The sequence below is a fragment of the Diorhabda sublineata genome, chromosome 8 (assembly GCF_026230105.1).
Source record: "Diorhabda sublineata isolate icDioSubl1.1 chromosome 8, icDioSubl1.1, whole genome shotgun sequence".
Taxonomy (NCBI): Eukaryota; Metazoa; Arthropoda; class Insecta; order Coleoptera; family Chrysomelidae; genus Diorhabda; species Diorhabda sublineata.
The window spans coordinates 8,510,012-8,524,662 of record NC_079481.1 but is presented as its reverse complement, the minus strand read 5'-3'; the positions used below and the strand labels follow the sequence as shown (position 1 = coordinate 8,524,662).

At 36.6% G+C, this 14,651-nt stretch overlaps 2 protein-coding genes across 2 annotated transcripts; both read right to left on the bottom strand.

Moving 5' to 3' along the window:
* Positions 1 to 137: 137 nt before the first annotated feature.
* On the bottom strand, positions 138 to 8,043 carry LOC130447875 (mucin-2-like). Its single transcript, XM_056784914.1, has 4 exons — positions 8,014 to 8,043; positions 3,307 to 7,774; positions 2,468 to 2,701; positions 138 to 2,401 (listed from the first exon to the last, which is right to left on the bottom strand). The coding sequence occupies exons 1-4, from the start codon at positions 8,041 to 8,043 to the stop codon at positions 138 to 140; spliced, it is 6,996 nt and encodes a 2,331-aa protein (XP_056640892.1).
* LOC130447874 (mucin-2-like) lies at positions 8,040 to 13,741 on the bottom strand. The gene is made up of 4 exons (XM_056784913.1): positions 13,732 to 13,741; positions 9,103 to 11,508; positions 8,145 to 8,745; positions 8,040 to 8,076 (listed from the first exon to the last, which is right to left on the bottom strand). Exons 1-4 carry the CDS (start codon positions 13,739 to 13,741, stop codon positions 8,040 to 8,042), a joined length of 3,054 nt encoding a protein of 1,017 aa, XP_056640891.1.
* Between the last annotated feature and the right edge of the window lie 910 nt (positions 13,742 to 14,651).

Sequence of the window (14,651 nt, the reverse complement as noted above, 5' to 3'; positions counted from 1 at the left end):
CGTACATTGGACAATCTTCAAAAAAAAATTGATTATCATATTTCGATAATAACTATATTAAATATATATAATATATGTACACATACTGTAATAACAAGTTTTATATAATGTGAACAGTGAGGTTATGTTAAATTTAATCATATATTTCCATCTTTTTTGCATAAGCACGAATTTATCAAACCTAACAAAGACAAAATCCTGCTGCAAGATATACCTTTGGAATATGGAACGATTTGCGTCGTGGGATCCATAATTTCGTTAACAGCAGATACGTTTAAGTTAGTTGATCTAATATTGGGAAAGTCGGGGTAAGAAGCGTAAATATCTGGATTCCAAAAGAACGGTGTTTGCAAGTTTGATTCTTCTTTTTTCCTTGGTTTGAATTTATTGGGTCTATTCACGTAAAGGTTTTTTCCTTGATTTTCTATTTGGTTGATTCCATACATTTCTTTGACCGTCTCGAAGTTATTCCATTGAACCATTTTATTACTCAACAAATTCTTAAATGGAGTGTAATCACCCAACCCTTTGCTATAAATGTTGTATATTTTATAACGTTTAGAATTCATGTATTGCTTTTGGTGGATATAAGGTAAACATTGTTGTAACAACATCGATTGCGAGTTATCTCCTCTAAAGTTTTGTTTTAACCATTGTTTCGCATCAGGAGACGATAGTCCCATGGGTAGCGTCATATAATAGTTAAATTGATCACATATCTGGGATGCGTAGAGATTGTAGATACCATGTAACTTCCATGTTTGTTCTGGAGTGATAATATTATACGATATGTACATTTTAAATAGCATATTAAAGAACGGTACGTAATTTGTCCACAGTCCATTTAATCCATTGAATAATACGTTCGGCTGGTACTTCATGTATGGCCTCATTAAAGGGTACATCATATACTTCGACCCGCTTGGATACCTGGACCCTTCTGCTGACTTTGTCGGAGTGAAGGGATTCATCACGAATTCCGTCCCACTAGATGGAGCAGTTGTAGGCCTGAAAGTTAGTGGAGCTGTAGTCCATTTTATTCCACCGGATGGACCAACTGTTGATGAATCGATTTTTTGTTCCGTTACACTAAATGGAACAGTCTCAGGCGTGAAAATGTGTGGAGCTGTCGTCCATTTTAATCCGCCGGATGGAGCAGCCGTTGATTTAGTTACAGTTGAGGCATCGATTTTTTGTTCCGTTACAATAGATGGAACAGTCGTAGGTGTGAAAATGTGTGGAGCTGTCGTCCATTTTAATCCGCCGGATGGAATAGCCGTTGATTTAGTTACAGTTGAGGCATCGATTTTTTGTTCCGTTACACTAGATGGAACAGTCGTAGGCGTGGAAATGTGTGGAGCTGTCGTCCATTTTATTTCACCGGATGGAACAGCCGTTGATTTAGTTACAGTTGATGCATCGATTTTTTGTTCCGTTACACTAGATGGAACAGTCGTAGGCGTGGAAATGTGTGGAGCTGTCGTCCATTTTATTTCACCGGATGGAACAGCCGTTGATTTAGTTACAGTTGATGCATCGATTTTTTGTTCCGTTACACTAGATGGAACAGTCGTAGGCGTGGAAATGTGTGGAGCTGTCGTCCATTTTATTTCACCGGATGGAACAGCCGTTGATTTAGTTACAGTTGATGCATCGATTTTTTGTTCCGTTACACTAGATGGAACAGTCGTAGGCGTGGAAATGTGTGGAGCTGTCGTCCATTTTATTTCACCGGATGGAACAGCCGTTGATTTAGTTACAGTTGATGCATCGATTTTTTGTTCCGTTACACTAGATGGAACAGTCGTAGGCGTGGAAATGTGTGGAGCTGTCGTCCATTTTATTTCACCGGATGGAACAGCCGTTGATTTAGTTACAGTTGATGCATCGATTTTTTGTTCCGTTACACTAGATGGAACAGTCGTAGGCGTGGAAATGTGTGGAGTAGTCGTCCAATTTATTTCACCGGATGGAACAACTGTTGATGAATCAATTGTTTGCACTGTTATATTAGATGTAACAGTTGTTGATTTAGATGCACTATCCGGAATAGCTGTTGATTCCGTGTCAGTTGCATAGATTGTCGGAACAGCTGTTGATTTTGAAACAATGAATGAAGAAATTGTTGATTCCAATTCCGACGCATTAGATGGAATAGTAATTGCACTAAATGGAGCAGTTGTACTGGATGGAATAGGCGTTGATTTTGTTACATAGAATGAAGCAATTGTCGATTCTGTTGCTCTAGATGGAACAATTGTTGATTTCGCTTTTGTGTATTGAAGATTTGTTGATTCCGTTGCAACATATGGAAAAGATGTTTCTGTAACAACGATTGGAGAAATTGTTGATTCTGTTCCTTTAGATGAGATATTTGATTCTGTTGTAATTGGAAGGGATGCTAAAAATTAAATAAGGATATATAAATAACAGAATGAGATTTGGAAGTGAAGAAAAAATAACTTACGTTCCGTCGGCTCATTCATGACAACAGTTTTCTTAATATAATTTTCATTTCTACATTTCATTGATTCTTCACTTTCCTTTGCGTATTTTGTCACGCAATCTATATCCAAATGATACATCGTTATAGAGTTGGTGCTATTCGGTTGAACATTGAACCATATATTGGTATCAGCGTTGATGTAAAGAATTACTGTTGATCGCGATAAATGCGATTTATCGATCATTTGTAGTTGATCTGCGGAAAAAAATATATAATAAAAAAATTATTGAAAAGTATACGCTCCATTTCTTCGAACACTTTATATATGTAGGAAACTTGGTTGTAATTCTGGAGTAAATACACATTACCTTGTTTTCCAAGCGATTCCTCGTTGTTTTTCCCTCACATCCATTTCAACAATAATCTGATGATTCGGCTCCACAATTTTATAAATATATGTACCTTCCACAGAATAGCGAAATATTTGCAAAGTTATGTTAAATTAAGAAAAGTAAGTGGTTGATAGAACGCGATTCCATACACCAAATGTAGTTATGAAATTTGGGAAGCTAATATGATATTGAGGTAGCTTCTGTTAGAGATATACTTCAGAATTCAAACTTTTATTTTGCAAAAATTATGAGAATTTTCGATTTTTAACAAACGCAAATAATTAAGTAGCATAATTTATACAGTATGATAAGCTATATAATAACAAATAGAATAGAGTATCTAAAAACTATTAAAACAAAAAAATAATATTTCAATCCGAAACACCAATATTTTTCATGTGAAATTTTTTGGTTACATAGACACCGGAAGCACTATGCTCTCCTCTCTATTTTTTTTATTATTCAAACACTCGTCTAATGACAATTTCGTTTCTGGGTTTTCAGTATCAATGATCATTAAGCTTCTTAAACTTGCTTCTAGTTCTATTGAAATGCATTCGATGACTACAACTGAAATTTTAGTCGTACTCTCTGGAGGAGTTTCTGTAGTCAGCTTAGTAGAGGCTGCTTGAATTGTACTTTCTGATATTGGAGATTCAGATCTTTCACTATACATAGAACCTTCAGTCTGTTGCGTGGTGGCTTCCGATAATGGAACTTCAGAAACTACAGTAAACACTGTTTCCTTGGGTATGGAAAATGTCCCAATGTGCATCGTAGTACCTTCTGATGTTTCACTAACTTCTGTTACACTGTGAGTTGAGATGGTTCCAATCTGCTCTGTGGTGGTGTCTGATACTGGAGTCTCGGGTCCTTCAGTATAACTTGTTGATGTTGAAGTGGAGCTGGTTTCTATCAGTTTTGTGCTAATTTCCAGTAATGGTACCACTGGCACTTCAGTAGGTTCAGTTGTTTGGAATGTGGAACTTGTTTCAATTTGCTTAGAGGTGCTTCCAGTTCCTACCTGCTCTGTGGCGGTTTCTGATACTGGAGTCTCAGGACCTTCAGTATAACTTGTTGATGTTGAAGTGGAGCTGGTTTCTATCAGTTTTGTGCTAATTTCCAGTAATGGTACCACTGGCACTTCAGTAGGTTCAGTTGTTTTGAATGTGGAACTTGTTTCAATTTGCTTAGAGGTGCTTCCAGTTCCTACTTGCTCTGTGGCGGTTTCTGATACTGGAGTCTCAGGACCTTCAGTATAACTTGTTGATGTTGAAGTGGAGCTGGTTTCTATCAGTTTTGTGCTAATTTCCAGTAATGGTACCACTGGCACTTCAGTAGGTTCAGTTGTTTTGAATGTGGAACTTGTTTCAATTTGCTTAGAGGTGCTTCCAGTTCCTACCTGCTCTGTGGCGGTTTCTGATACTGGAGTCTCAGGACCTTCAGTATAACTTGTTGATGTTGAAGTGGAGCTGGTTTCCATCAGTTTTGTGCTAATTTCCAGTAATGGTACCACTGGCACTTCAGTAGCTTCAGTTGTTTCGAATGTGGAACTTGTTTCAATTTGTTTAGAGGTGCTTCCAGTTCCTACTTGCTCTGTGGCGGTTTCTGATACTGGAGTCTCAGGACCTTCAGTATAACTTGTTGATGTTGAAGTGGAGCTGGTTTCTATCAGTTTTGTGCTAATTTCCAGTAATGGTGCCACTGGCACTTCAGTAGGTTCACTTGTTTTGAATGTGGAACTTGTTTCAATTTGCTTAGAGGTGCTTCCAGTTCCTACCTGCTCTGTGGCGGTTTCTGATACTGGAGTCTCAGGACCTTCAGTATAACTTGTTGATGTTGAAGTGGAGCTGGTTTCTATCAGTTTTGTGCTAATTTCCAGTAATGGTACCACTGGCACTTCAGTAGGTTCAGTTGTTTTGAATGTGGAACTTGTTTCAATTTGCTTAGAGGTGCTTCCAGTTCCTACCTGCTCTGTGGCGGTTTCTGATACTGGAGTCTCAGGACCTTCAGTATAACTTGTTGATGTTGAAGTGGAGCTGGTTTCCATCAGTTTTGTGCTAATTTCCAGTAATGGTACCACTGGCACTTCAGTAGGTTCAGTTGTTTTGAATGTGGAACTTGTTTCAATTTGCTTAGAGGTGCTTCCAGTTCCTACTTGCTCTGTGGCGGTTTCTGATACTGGAGTCTCAGGACCTTCAGTATAACTTGTTGATGTTGAAGTGGAGCTGGTTTCTATCAGTTTTGTGCTAATTTCCAGTAATGGTGCCACTGGCACTTCAGTAGGTTCACTTGTTTTGAATGTGGAACTTGTTTCAATTTGCTTAGAGGTGCTTCCAGTTCCTACCTGCTCTGTGGCGGTTTCTGATACTGGAGTCTCAGGACCTTCAGTATAACTTGTTGATGTTGAAGTGGAGCTGGTTTCTATCAGTTTTGTGCTAATTTCCAGTAATGGTACCACTGGCACTTCAGTAGGTTCAGTTGTTTTGAATGTGGAACTTGTTTCAATTTGCTTAGAGGTGCTTCCAGTTCCTACTTGCTCTGTGGCGGTTTCTGATACTGGAGTCTCAGGACCTTCAGTATAACTTGTTGATGTTGAAGTGGAGCTGGTTTCTATCAGTTTTGTGCTAATTTCCAGTAATGGTACCACTGGCACTTCAGTAGGTTCAGTTGTTTTGAATGTGGAACTTGTTTCAATTTGCTTAGAGGTGCTTCCAGTTCCTACCTGCTCTGTGGCGGTTTCTGATACTGGAGTCTCAGGACCTTCAGTATAACTTGTTGATGTTGAAGTGGAGCTGGTTTCCATCAGTTTTGTGCTAATTTCCAGTAATGGTACCACTGGCACTTCCGTAGCTTCAGTTGTTTCGAATGTGGAACTTGTTTCAATTTGTTTAGAGGTGCTTCCAGTTCCAATCTGCTCTGTGGTGTCTGATACTGGAGTCTCAGGACCTTCAGTATAACTTGTTGATGTTGAAGTGGAGCTGGTTTCTATCAGTTTTGTGCTAATTTCCAGTAATGGTACCACTGGCACTTCAGTAGGTTCAGTTGTTTGGAATGTGGAACTTGTTTCAATTTGCTTAGAGGTGCTTCCAGTTCCTACCTGCTCTGTGGCGGTTTCTGATACTGGAGTCTCAGGACCTTCAGTATAACTTGTTGATGTTGAAGTGGAGCTGGTTTCTATCAGTTTTGTGCTAATTTCCAGTAATGGTACCACTGGCACTTCAGTAGGTTCAGTTGTTTTGAATGTGGAACTTGTTTCAATTTGCTTAGAGGTGCTTCCAGTTCCTACCTGCTCTGTGGCGGTTTCTGATACTGGAGTCTCAGGACCTTCAGTATAACTTGTTGATGTTGAAGTGGAGCTGGTTTCCATCAGTTTTGTGCTAATTTCCAGTAATGGTACCACTGGCACTTCAGTAGGTTCAGTTGTTTTGAATGTGGAACTTGTTTCAATTTGCTTAGAGGTGCTTCCAGTTCCTACTTGCTCTGTGGCGGTTTCTGATACTGGAGTCTCAGGACCTTCAGTATAACTTGTTGATGTTGAAGTGGAGCTGGTTTCTATCAGTTTTGTGCTAATTTCCAGTAATGGTACCACTGGCACTTCAGTAGGTTCAGTTGTTTTGAATGTGGAACTTGTTTCAATTTGCTTAGAGGTGCTTCCAGTTCCTACCTGCTCTGTGGCGGTTTCTGATACTGGAGTCTCAGGACCTTCAGTATAACTTGTTGATGTTGAAGTGGAGCTGGTTTCCATCAGTTTTGTGCTAATTTCCAGTAATGGTACCTCTGTCACTTCAGTAGCTTCAGTTGTTTCGAACGTGGAACTTGTTTCAATTTGCTTAGAGGTGCTTCCAGTTCCTATCTGTTCTGTGGTGGTGTCTGATACTGGAGTCTCGGGACCTTCAGTATAACTTGTTGATATTGAAGTGGAGCTGGTTTCCATCAGTTTTGTACTAGTTTCTAGCAATGGTACCCCTGGTACTTCAGTAGGTTCAGCTGTTTCAAATGTGGAACTTGTTTCAATTTGCTTAGAGGTGCTTCCAGTTCCTATCTGTTCTGTGGTGGTGTCTGATACTGGAGTCTCGGGTCCTTCAGTATAACTTGTTGATGTTGAAGTGGTGCTGGTTTCCATCAGTTTTGTGCTAATTTCCAGTAATGGTACCTCTGGCACTTCAGTATGCTCTGTCGTTTCAAATGTGGAACTTGTTTCAATTTGCTTATAGGTGCTTCCAGTTCCCACTGGCTCCGTAGTGGTTTCCGACAATGGAATTTCAGAACTTACAGGGTACTTCGATATTATGGTTGTAGAAACGGTACCAATTTGCTCCGTGGTAACTTCTGAAGCTTCAGACTCTGACGTTCTACTATAATCTGTTGTACTGTGAGTTGAAATTGTTCCAATCTGCTCTGTGGTGGTTTCTACTAATGGAGTCTCAGGAGCTTCAGTATAACTTGTTATTTTTGATGATGTATCGGTTTCAATAAGTTTTGTGCTAATTTCTAGTAATGGTACCCCTGGAACTTCAGTAGCTTCAGTTGTTTCGAACGTGGAACTTGTTTCAATTTGCTTAGAGGTGCTTCCAGTTCCTATCTGTTCTGTGGTGGTGTCTGATACTGGAGTCTCGGGACCTTCAGTATAACTTGTTGATATTGAAGTGGAGCTGGTTTCCATCAGTTTTGTACTAGTTTCCAGTAATGGTACCTCTGGCACTTCAGTATGCTCTGTCGTTTCAAATGTGGAACTTGTTTCAATTTGCTTATAGGTGCTTCCAGTTCCCACTGGCTCCGTAGTGGTTTCCGACAATGGAATTTCAGAACTTACAGGGTACTTCGATATTATGGTTGTAGAAACGGTACCAATTTGCTCCGTGGTAACTTCTGAAGCTTCAGACTCTGACGTTCTACTATAATCTGTTGTACTGTGAGTTGAAATTGTTCCAATCTGCTCTGTGGTGGTTTCTACTAATGGAGTCTCAGGAGCTTCAGTATAACTTGTTATTTTTGATGATGTATCGGTTTCAATAAGTTTTGTGCTAATTTCTAGTAATGGTACCCCTGGAACTTCTGTAGATTCTGTTGTTTCAAATGTGGAACTTGTTTCAATTTGCTTAGAGGTGCTTCCAGTTCCTATCTGTTCTGTGGTGGTGTCTGATACTAGAGTCTCAGGAGCTTCAGTATAACTTGTTGTTTTTGATGATGAATCAGTTTCATTTTGTGTTGTGATAGTTTCTAGCAATGGTATCTCTGGAAATTCAGTAGTTTTTGTTGTTCCTGGTTTGAAACTAGTAGTAGTAGTACTTTCAGTTCCCAACTGATCCGTGGTGGTATCCCATATTGGAATTCCAGAACTTCCAGGGTACATAGGTATTTTGGTTGTAGAAACGGTTTCAATTTGTACTTTGATTCCTTCTGATATTTGAGACATTGTTGTTTCATTATATTTTGTATATATTGTTGATATTATACTAGGTGTAGTTTCAAAATGTGGGGATATTGAACTTGCAATGTTTTCTATTGGACCTGTTGTAGTATATGGAGTATGTTCTTTTGTTGGAATTGGCTCGGTAGATTCCGTAGAGTAACTAGTTGTAGAGAATGGAGTTGTTTTTTCTGTTTTCTCGGTTGAAGTTTCGTTGAAACATTCAGTAGCTTTTGTAGGCTTAGAAGCAAATGAACATTCTTCTGGTGTTGCAATCATATCTTCAACGTTACAAACTGTAGTTAGAAGAGGGCTAAATGGAATGATGTTAATGCTATCATCCATTTTTCGGTAGAAGTGTTTCTTGAAATTTTTGGATTTCTTGATGACTACTACAACAGTATTCATAGTATTGGGCAAGAAGTTAAGGAATAAGTTATTATTTTCATCAGCATAGCATTCTTGAGAACATACTGGAGATGTTGTACCGTGTCCTGTAGGAATAAAATAAGTATGTTATGTATACAAACGGGGAAAGATATATGCATTTGGGGTTCAAATACAGTTTCAAATGTGTAGTCGTATAAATATGATAGTTTCAAATCAATACCTCGAATCGTTTACTATTGAGCTTGAAATTCTGATCGCTATTTTTTGGTAAATGTTTTCGCAAAAAAAAATCTTGCATATGCATGAGAATCAAATGTGAATAAAAATCATTGTGGTAGAAAAGATACTTGATTGTTTATTAATACTAAATAAATACAATTACAAAACTCATTTTTTTAAGCATAATTGAGTTTTATGAATGCAAACGAAAGTAGTACTGAATGGAATGCTTCAAGGAGTACTCATAGGCAGTGGTATGATAACAGTACCATTTTCTCCATTTTTCACGCATTCCTCTAATGATATATTACCGATTGTCTGATCCTCTCTGACAATCTTTAAACTTTTCAAAACTGCTTCTACTTCTATAGTAACGCATTTAACAATTAAAGCAGATATTTTGGCCCCTTGACCAGTAACAGCTTCGGTAGAGATTTCTACCGAACTAGTTACAGTTTCATTTATTACAGGGGAAGTAGGAGGGAAGAATGTTGTGGAGGTTACGTCTGGCAAGCTTGTTTCTATTCCGGAGTATTTCGTTGTTTCGGTTATAGAATCCGGTGTTCTGTACGTGGAACTAATTTCAGTCAGTTCCTTGGTGGTTTCTGACATTGAAGGCTCTGCTGTTCCATTATATTCTGTTGTTTTATACATAGAACTGGTTTCGGTCTGCACCGTGGTGGTTTCTGATAATGGAGTTTTGGAAGCTACAGTAAATTCTGTTGTTTTGGGAGTGGAAACGGTTCCGATTTGCTCCGTAGTACCTTCTGAAGCTGGAGACTCAGAAATTCTACCCAAATCTGTTGTTCTGTGAGTTGAAATAGTTCCGATCTGTTCTGTGGTGGTTTCTGCTACTGGAGTCTCAGAAGCTTCAGTATATCTTGTTGTTCTCGACGTTGAACCGGTTTCAATCTGTTTTGTACTAGTTTCTAGCAATGGTTTCTCTGTCACTTCAGTAGCATTTGTTGTTTCTGGTTCGAAACTAGTTTTAGTTTGCTCAGTGGTACGTCCAGTTTCTATGAGCTCTGTGGTGGTTTCTGCTACTGGAGTCTCAGGAGCTTCAGTATAATTTGTTGGGGAACCGGTTTCAATCTGTTTTGTGCTAGTTTCTATCAATGGTAAATATGTAACTTCAGTAGCATTTGATGTTTCTGGTTCGAAACTAGTTTTAGTTTGCTCAGTGGTACCTCCAGTTTCTATGAGCTCTGTGGTGGTTTCTGCTACTGGAGTCTCAGGAGCTTCAGTATAACTTGTTGTTTTCGACGTTGAACCGGTTTCAATCTGTTTTGTACTAGTTTCTAGCAATGGTTTCTCTGGCACTTCAGTAGCATTTGTTGTTTCTGGTTCGAAACTAGTTTTAGTTTGCTCAGTGGTACGTCCAGTTTCTATGAGCTCTGTGGTGGTTTCTGCTACTGGAGTCTCAGGAGCTTCAGTATAACTTGTTGTTTTCGACGTTGAACCGGTTTCAATCTGTTTTGTACTAGTTTCTAGCAATGGTTTCTCTGGCACTTCAGTAGCATTTGTTGTTTCTGGTTCGAAACTAGTTTTAGTTTGCTCAGTGGTACGTCCAGTTTCTATGAGCTCTGTGGTGGTTTCTGCTACTGGAGTCTCAGAAGCTTCAGTATATCTTGTTGTTCTCGACGTTGAACCGGTTTCAATCTGTTTTGTACTAGTTTCTAGCAATGGTTTCTCTGTCACTTCAGTAGCATTTGTTGTTTCTGGTTCGAAACTAGTTTTAGTTTGCTCAGTGGTACGTCCAGTTTCTATGAGCTCTGTGGTGGTTTCTGCTACTGGAGTCTCAGGAGCTTCAGTATAATTTGTTGGGGAACCGGTTTCAATCTGTTTTGTGCTAGTTTCTATCAATGGTAAATATGTAACTTCAGTAGCATTTGATGTTTCTGGTTCGAAACTAGTTTTAGTTTGCTCAGTGGTACGTCCAGTTTCTATGAGCTCTGTGGTGGTTTCTGCTTCTGGAGTCTCAGGAGCTTCAGTATAACTTGTTGTTTTCGACGTTGAACCGGTTTCAATCTGTTTTGTACTAGTTTCTAGCAATGGTTTCTCTGGAACTTCAGTAGCATTTGTTGTTTCTGGTTCGAAACTAGTTTTAGTTTGCTCAGTGGTACCTCCAGTTTCTATGAGCTCTGTGGTGGTTTCTGCTACTGGAGTCTCAGAAGCTTCAGTATAACTTGTTGGGGAACCGGTTTCAATCTGTTTTGTGCTAGTTTCTATCAATGGTAAATATGTAACTTCAGTAGCATTTGTTATCTCTGGTTTGAAACTAGTTTCAATTTGCATAGTTGTACCTCCAGGTTCTGTAAATGTTATCTCTGGAGCTTGCTCAGTAGTGGTACTTCCGCATACGTTTGTTTCTCCTTGTGCAGATTCGAATGTAGTTTTTGGCAAGCATTCTTGGGGCAAAGTAGCATTAATTATTTTTTCAAGTTCTTTTACATCTACGCAATCCGATATTTTTGTTGGTTGATCCGATGATCCGTTCACAAAGATATTGATTTTGGGCAAATAAAGGTCAGAATTATATATAGGCCTATCGACGACGACTATAAGATTGTTCATGGAATTCGGTAACAAATTCACAAAGACGTTGGTACCATCAAAATGACTGCATCTTTCTTCGCATGTTCCAGGTTCTGTAGCAATAAGATATTATGAATTGATCAAATAGTAGAAAAATATACTATAGTATATAAGAACAAGAACCGTTGTTGTTATCTTAAAAATGACATTTAACACTAGTTCTGAAAATAATTTCATATCTTTGCCTTTTGTATTGAAGATATATGTAGGTATTCAGATATAAAATATATTAACATTTTGTTTATATGTTTAATTTGCTATAGGAAACGATTTGAGTAGATTAACTTTGTAGAAACCTATTTTTACCAACAGTGACATAGCAATTTGTCTTTCATTTTCACTTCTCTCATAATATATTATTATTACAGCTGGTATTTATTCAAGTAAAGGAATTAATCAATTTGAATTTAGATTCATACTTGAATTTAAACAATGATTCTTGTTCTGAGACACATTTTTCGCCAATCAATCTTGACATTTTCTAAATTACGACTAAATGGTTTTTAGAGGAAAAAATTCATTATAATACGATACGAACTCTATAGAAATTATTCTCTAGTCCTTATTATATACATTTACAAACAAAATCCTTTCTACATTTACTGAATCAATCGAAAAAAGTTAAAAATAAAAATAGTCTCACATAATTGATTCATTTCACGAAATACCAGCATAAAAGCTCAGTAGAAATTGTCGAAAAAGTAGCTTAGAAGTGATAAATGAGAGGTAATTATTTGCCATGTCCTGATAAATAGTCGTCATCCCAAGTTATGCTTCACACTGTATAACAGTAGATCTTAATAACCTCAAAATTGGGTACGTTATTTGATCTATCTTATAAAAGTGCATTTTATTATTGAAAAAGTAAAATGTATTAATAAGAACACTTTTTGGAAATTATTTCAAAAAGATAAAACGTTATAAATATCTGATGGTCCTCATTATTTTAGAAAATATACAACGTTTGAAACTATATTGAACCTCTAAAAACCATTAGCAGGATTTCTAATTTTAACGGCATACTAAAAGAATTTAAATCAGTTAAAGAAAATTTAATATTTGACTTATTATACGTACCACTTATATTTTCATGATTAATTTTTGAATTTCAAATAACTAGTAGTTTTAAAACTACGCGAAATTTACGTCAAAGTACTCTTAACCAATTGTAAATTTTGAATAACATCGTATATCCAACTTAATTAAGTGGAACGCTCACTTACCTGTTAACGTAACTTAACACCATTTTTTCTTGTTTAGAAACATAAAAACTTCTAGTAACCGATTTATATAACATCAACAAAAGTTGTTAAAACACCAAAGAAAAGTTTGATTGATAATTGATCCAATTTCGGAAATGCGAATTTTTAAAACTTTTCTTTGTTGATTAAATATGATACGTTACTAAAGTGGTACGTTTACTAAATTTTATTTCTAATTTAAATTGTTGTAAGATGGCCGTATTCTAACCCAGTGTTTCCCAAATTGCAATAATTTTTGAATATGCACACTAAGACCCGCTGAGAATGCAGAAATTTCGTTTAGGATTTCACTTCATGATGTAAATGGAAATGTTAACTTATTCTACTATATATTCTATTGATATTTCACGACTTTTTGTATTTACCAAAGAAAAGTTTATATTAAAGTTTGAAAAAATTCGCATTTACGAGATCTATCAAAAAATTAATCTAAAGCTGCTCCCAAATTGAATTTAAAATTTTACTGTCAAAAAATAAAACAATGTATCGTTTATCATGACCGACCGATGACCGTTTAAGATTTCAAAAATCCTAAAGAAATAAATAGCACAATTATGGCGGCCAGTGTTGAGTTTCCATACCATCCAATTTTGACCATAAAAACTCCATTTAAAACTTCAAACGTCAAACTCTAATAGTGCTCACTTTTTGGGACATCCATCATTTAATTGTTTGATGGTAAATAATATGTCACAGCTAAATTACGGTTAATTATTTTTTCAAGCAAAATTTTCGAATAACTTTCCTACTATTTTGGGAAACACTGTTTTAATTACTTTGAAGCATCGGGTATATTGATCAAAAATTTAATAAAATAAATAATAAAAATGATTAATTTCCAAAACTATTTTCAAAATAACAATACATCGTGTGACTAACTAAGATAAACAAAGTTTTTTTGTCGAAAAACCATTTTATTCATTAATGTAATCCCTCGATGTCGTACTTGTTGAAGGATTTGTCTTTCGCCTCAAAATAAACTTCAGTTTCAGCAACTTGAACTGAATTTCTTACCGGCGATCATTTTTTCGAGAACAGCGAATAGCTAGTAGTCACTTGGGGCCAGATCTGGACTATACTATGGTTGAGGAAGCAATCGTTCAATTTAATCCACTAAAATGAGGCCGTTTCACCTTGGTTCCATCATAGGTGTATGTACGACCACGTTTAAATTCCGCAAACCAATAAATAATTCTTCTTCCGCAGTCCGGATAACATTTTTGAATCCATTACTAAGCTTGTACAGTATTTTTCTCAACAAGAAGCAATGATAAACTAACACACGAAATTGTTTTGAAAATAACAAAAGTAGCTTTACTTAAATGGCTATAATTTTTTTCTGGCTAATTGAAATGTCATGAAATTTCAGACGTAGTTTTTTGAAAGCTGGTACTTCATAAACGTCATATGAATTTGACAATGGCAGCGCTATCTATGTGTCAGTCACTCGACTTATTGTGTGATGTTATAGTTGCTTTATTTTCAATACAATCCGACGTTCAAATCAATAGAATTCCAAATAATTAATAATAATGAATATAGTAAGCTAAAATGGTAAACAATTTTTTATAATTAATTTACGTAACAAAATTAGAAATCTAAGCCATTATCATATTATTCACATTAACTTATTATATTCATTTTAAAATTTAATATCAATTGAAGAGTATTAAATCCAACATTCATTTGTATTATGCAATAATCAATCTAAAATAAATAAAAACAATTTCTTCTTTTTTATATGATCCAAAGTGTAAGGGAAATCATTACGGGCGTTCCAGGGGAATTACATAATCAACGTTGGCAGTATCGTCAAATGTATTTTAATTTAAATTTAAACGTTCCGTAGTTTCAATGCCATCTACAGGGTAAAAATATAGTCGCAATATAACTGAATTTGAAAATATTTGAAGTTAAAAAGATTGTTACGTATA

Coding starts and splice junctions, on each gene's coding strand:
- LOC130447874 (XM_056784913.1), bottom strand. Junction 8,746..9,102: donor TATCATACCACTGCCTATGA/GTACTCCTTGAA, acceptor TTATTCCTACAG/GACACGGTACAACATCTCCA. Junction 8,077..8,144: donor TGGGATACCACCACGGATCA/GTTGGGAACTGA, acceptor CTGAATTTCCAG/AGATACCATTGCTAGAAACT.
- LOC130447875 (XM_056784914.1), bottom strand. CDS start 8,043: ATGAAACTGATTCATCATCAAAAACAACAA. Junction 7,775..8,013: donor TTCATCATCAAAAACAACAA/GTTATACTGAAG, acceptor ACCACAGAGCAG/ATTGGAACAATTTCAACTCA. Junction 2,702..3,306: donor GAAATTGTCATTAGACGAGT/GTTTGAATAATA, acceptor TTTTTTCCGCAG/ATCAACTACAAATGATCGAT.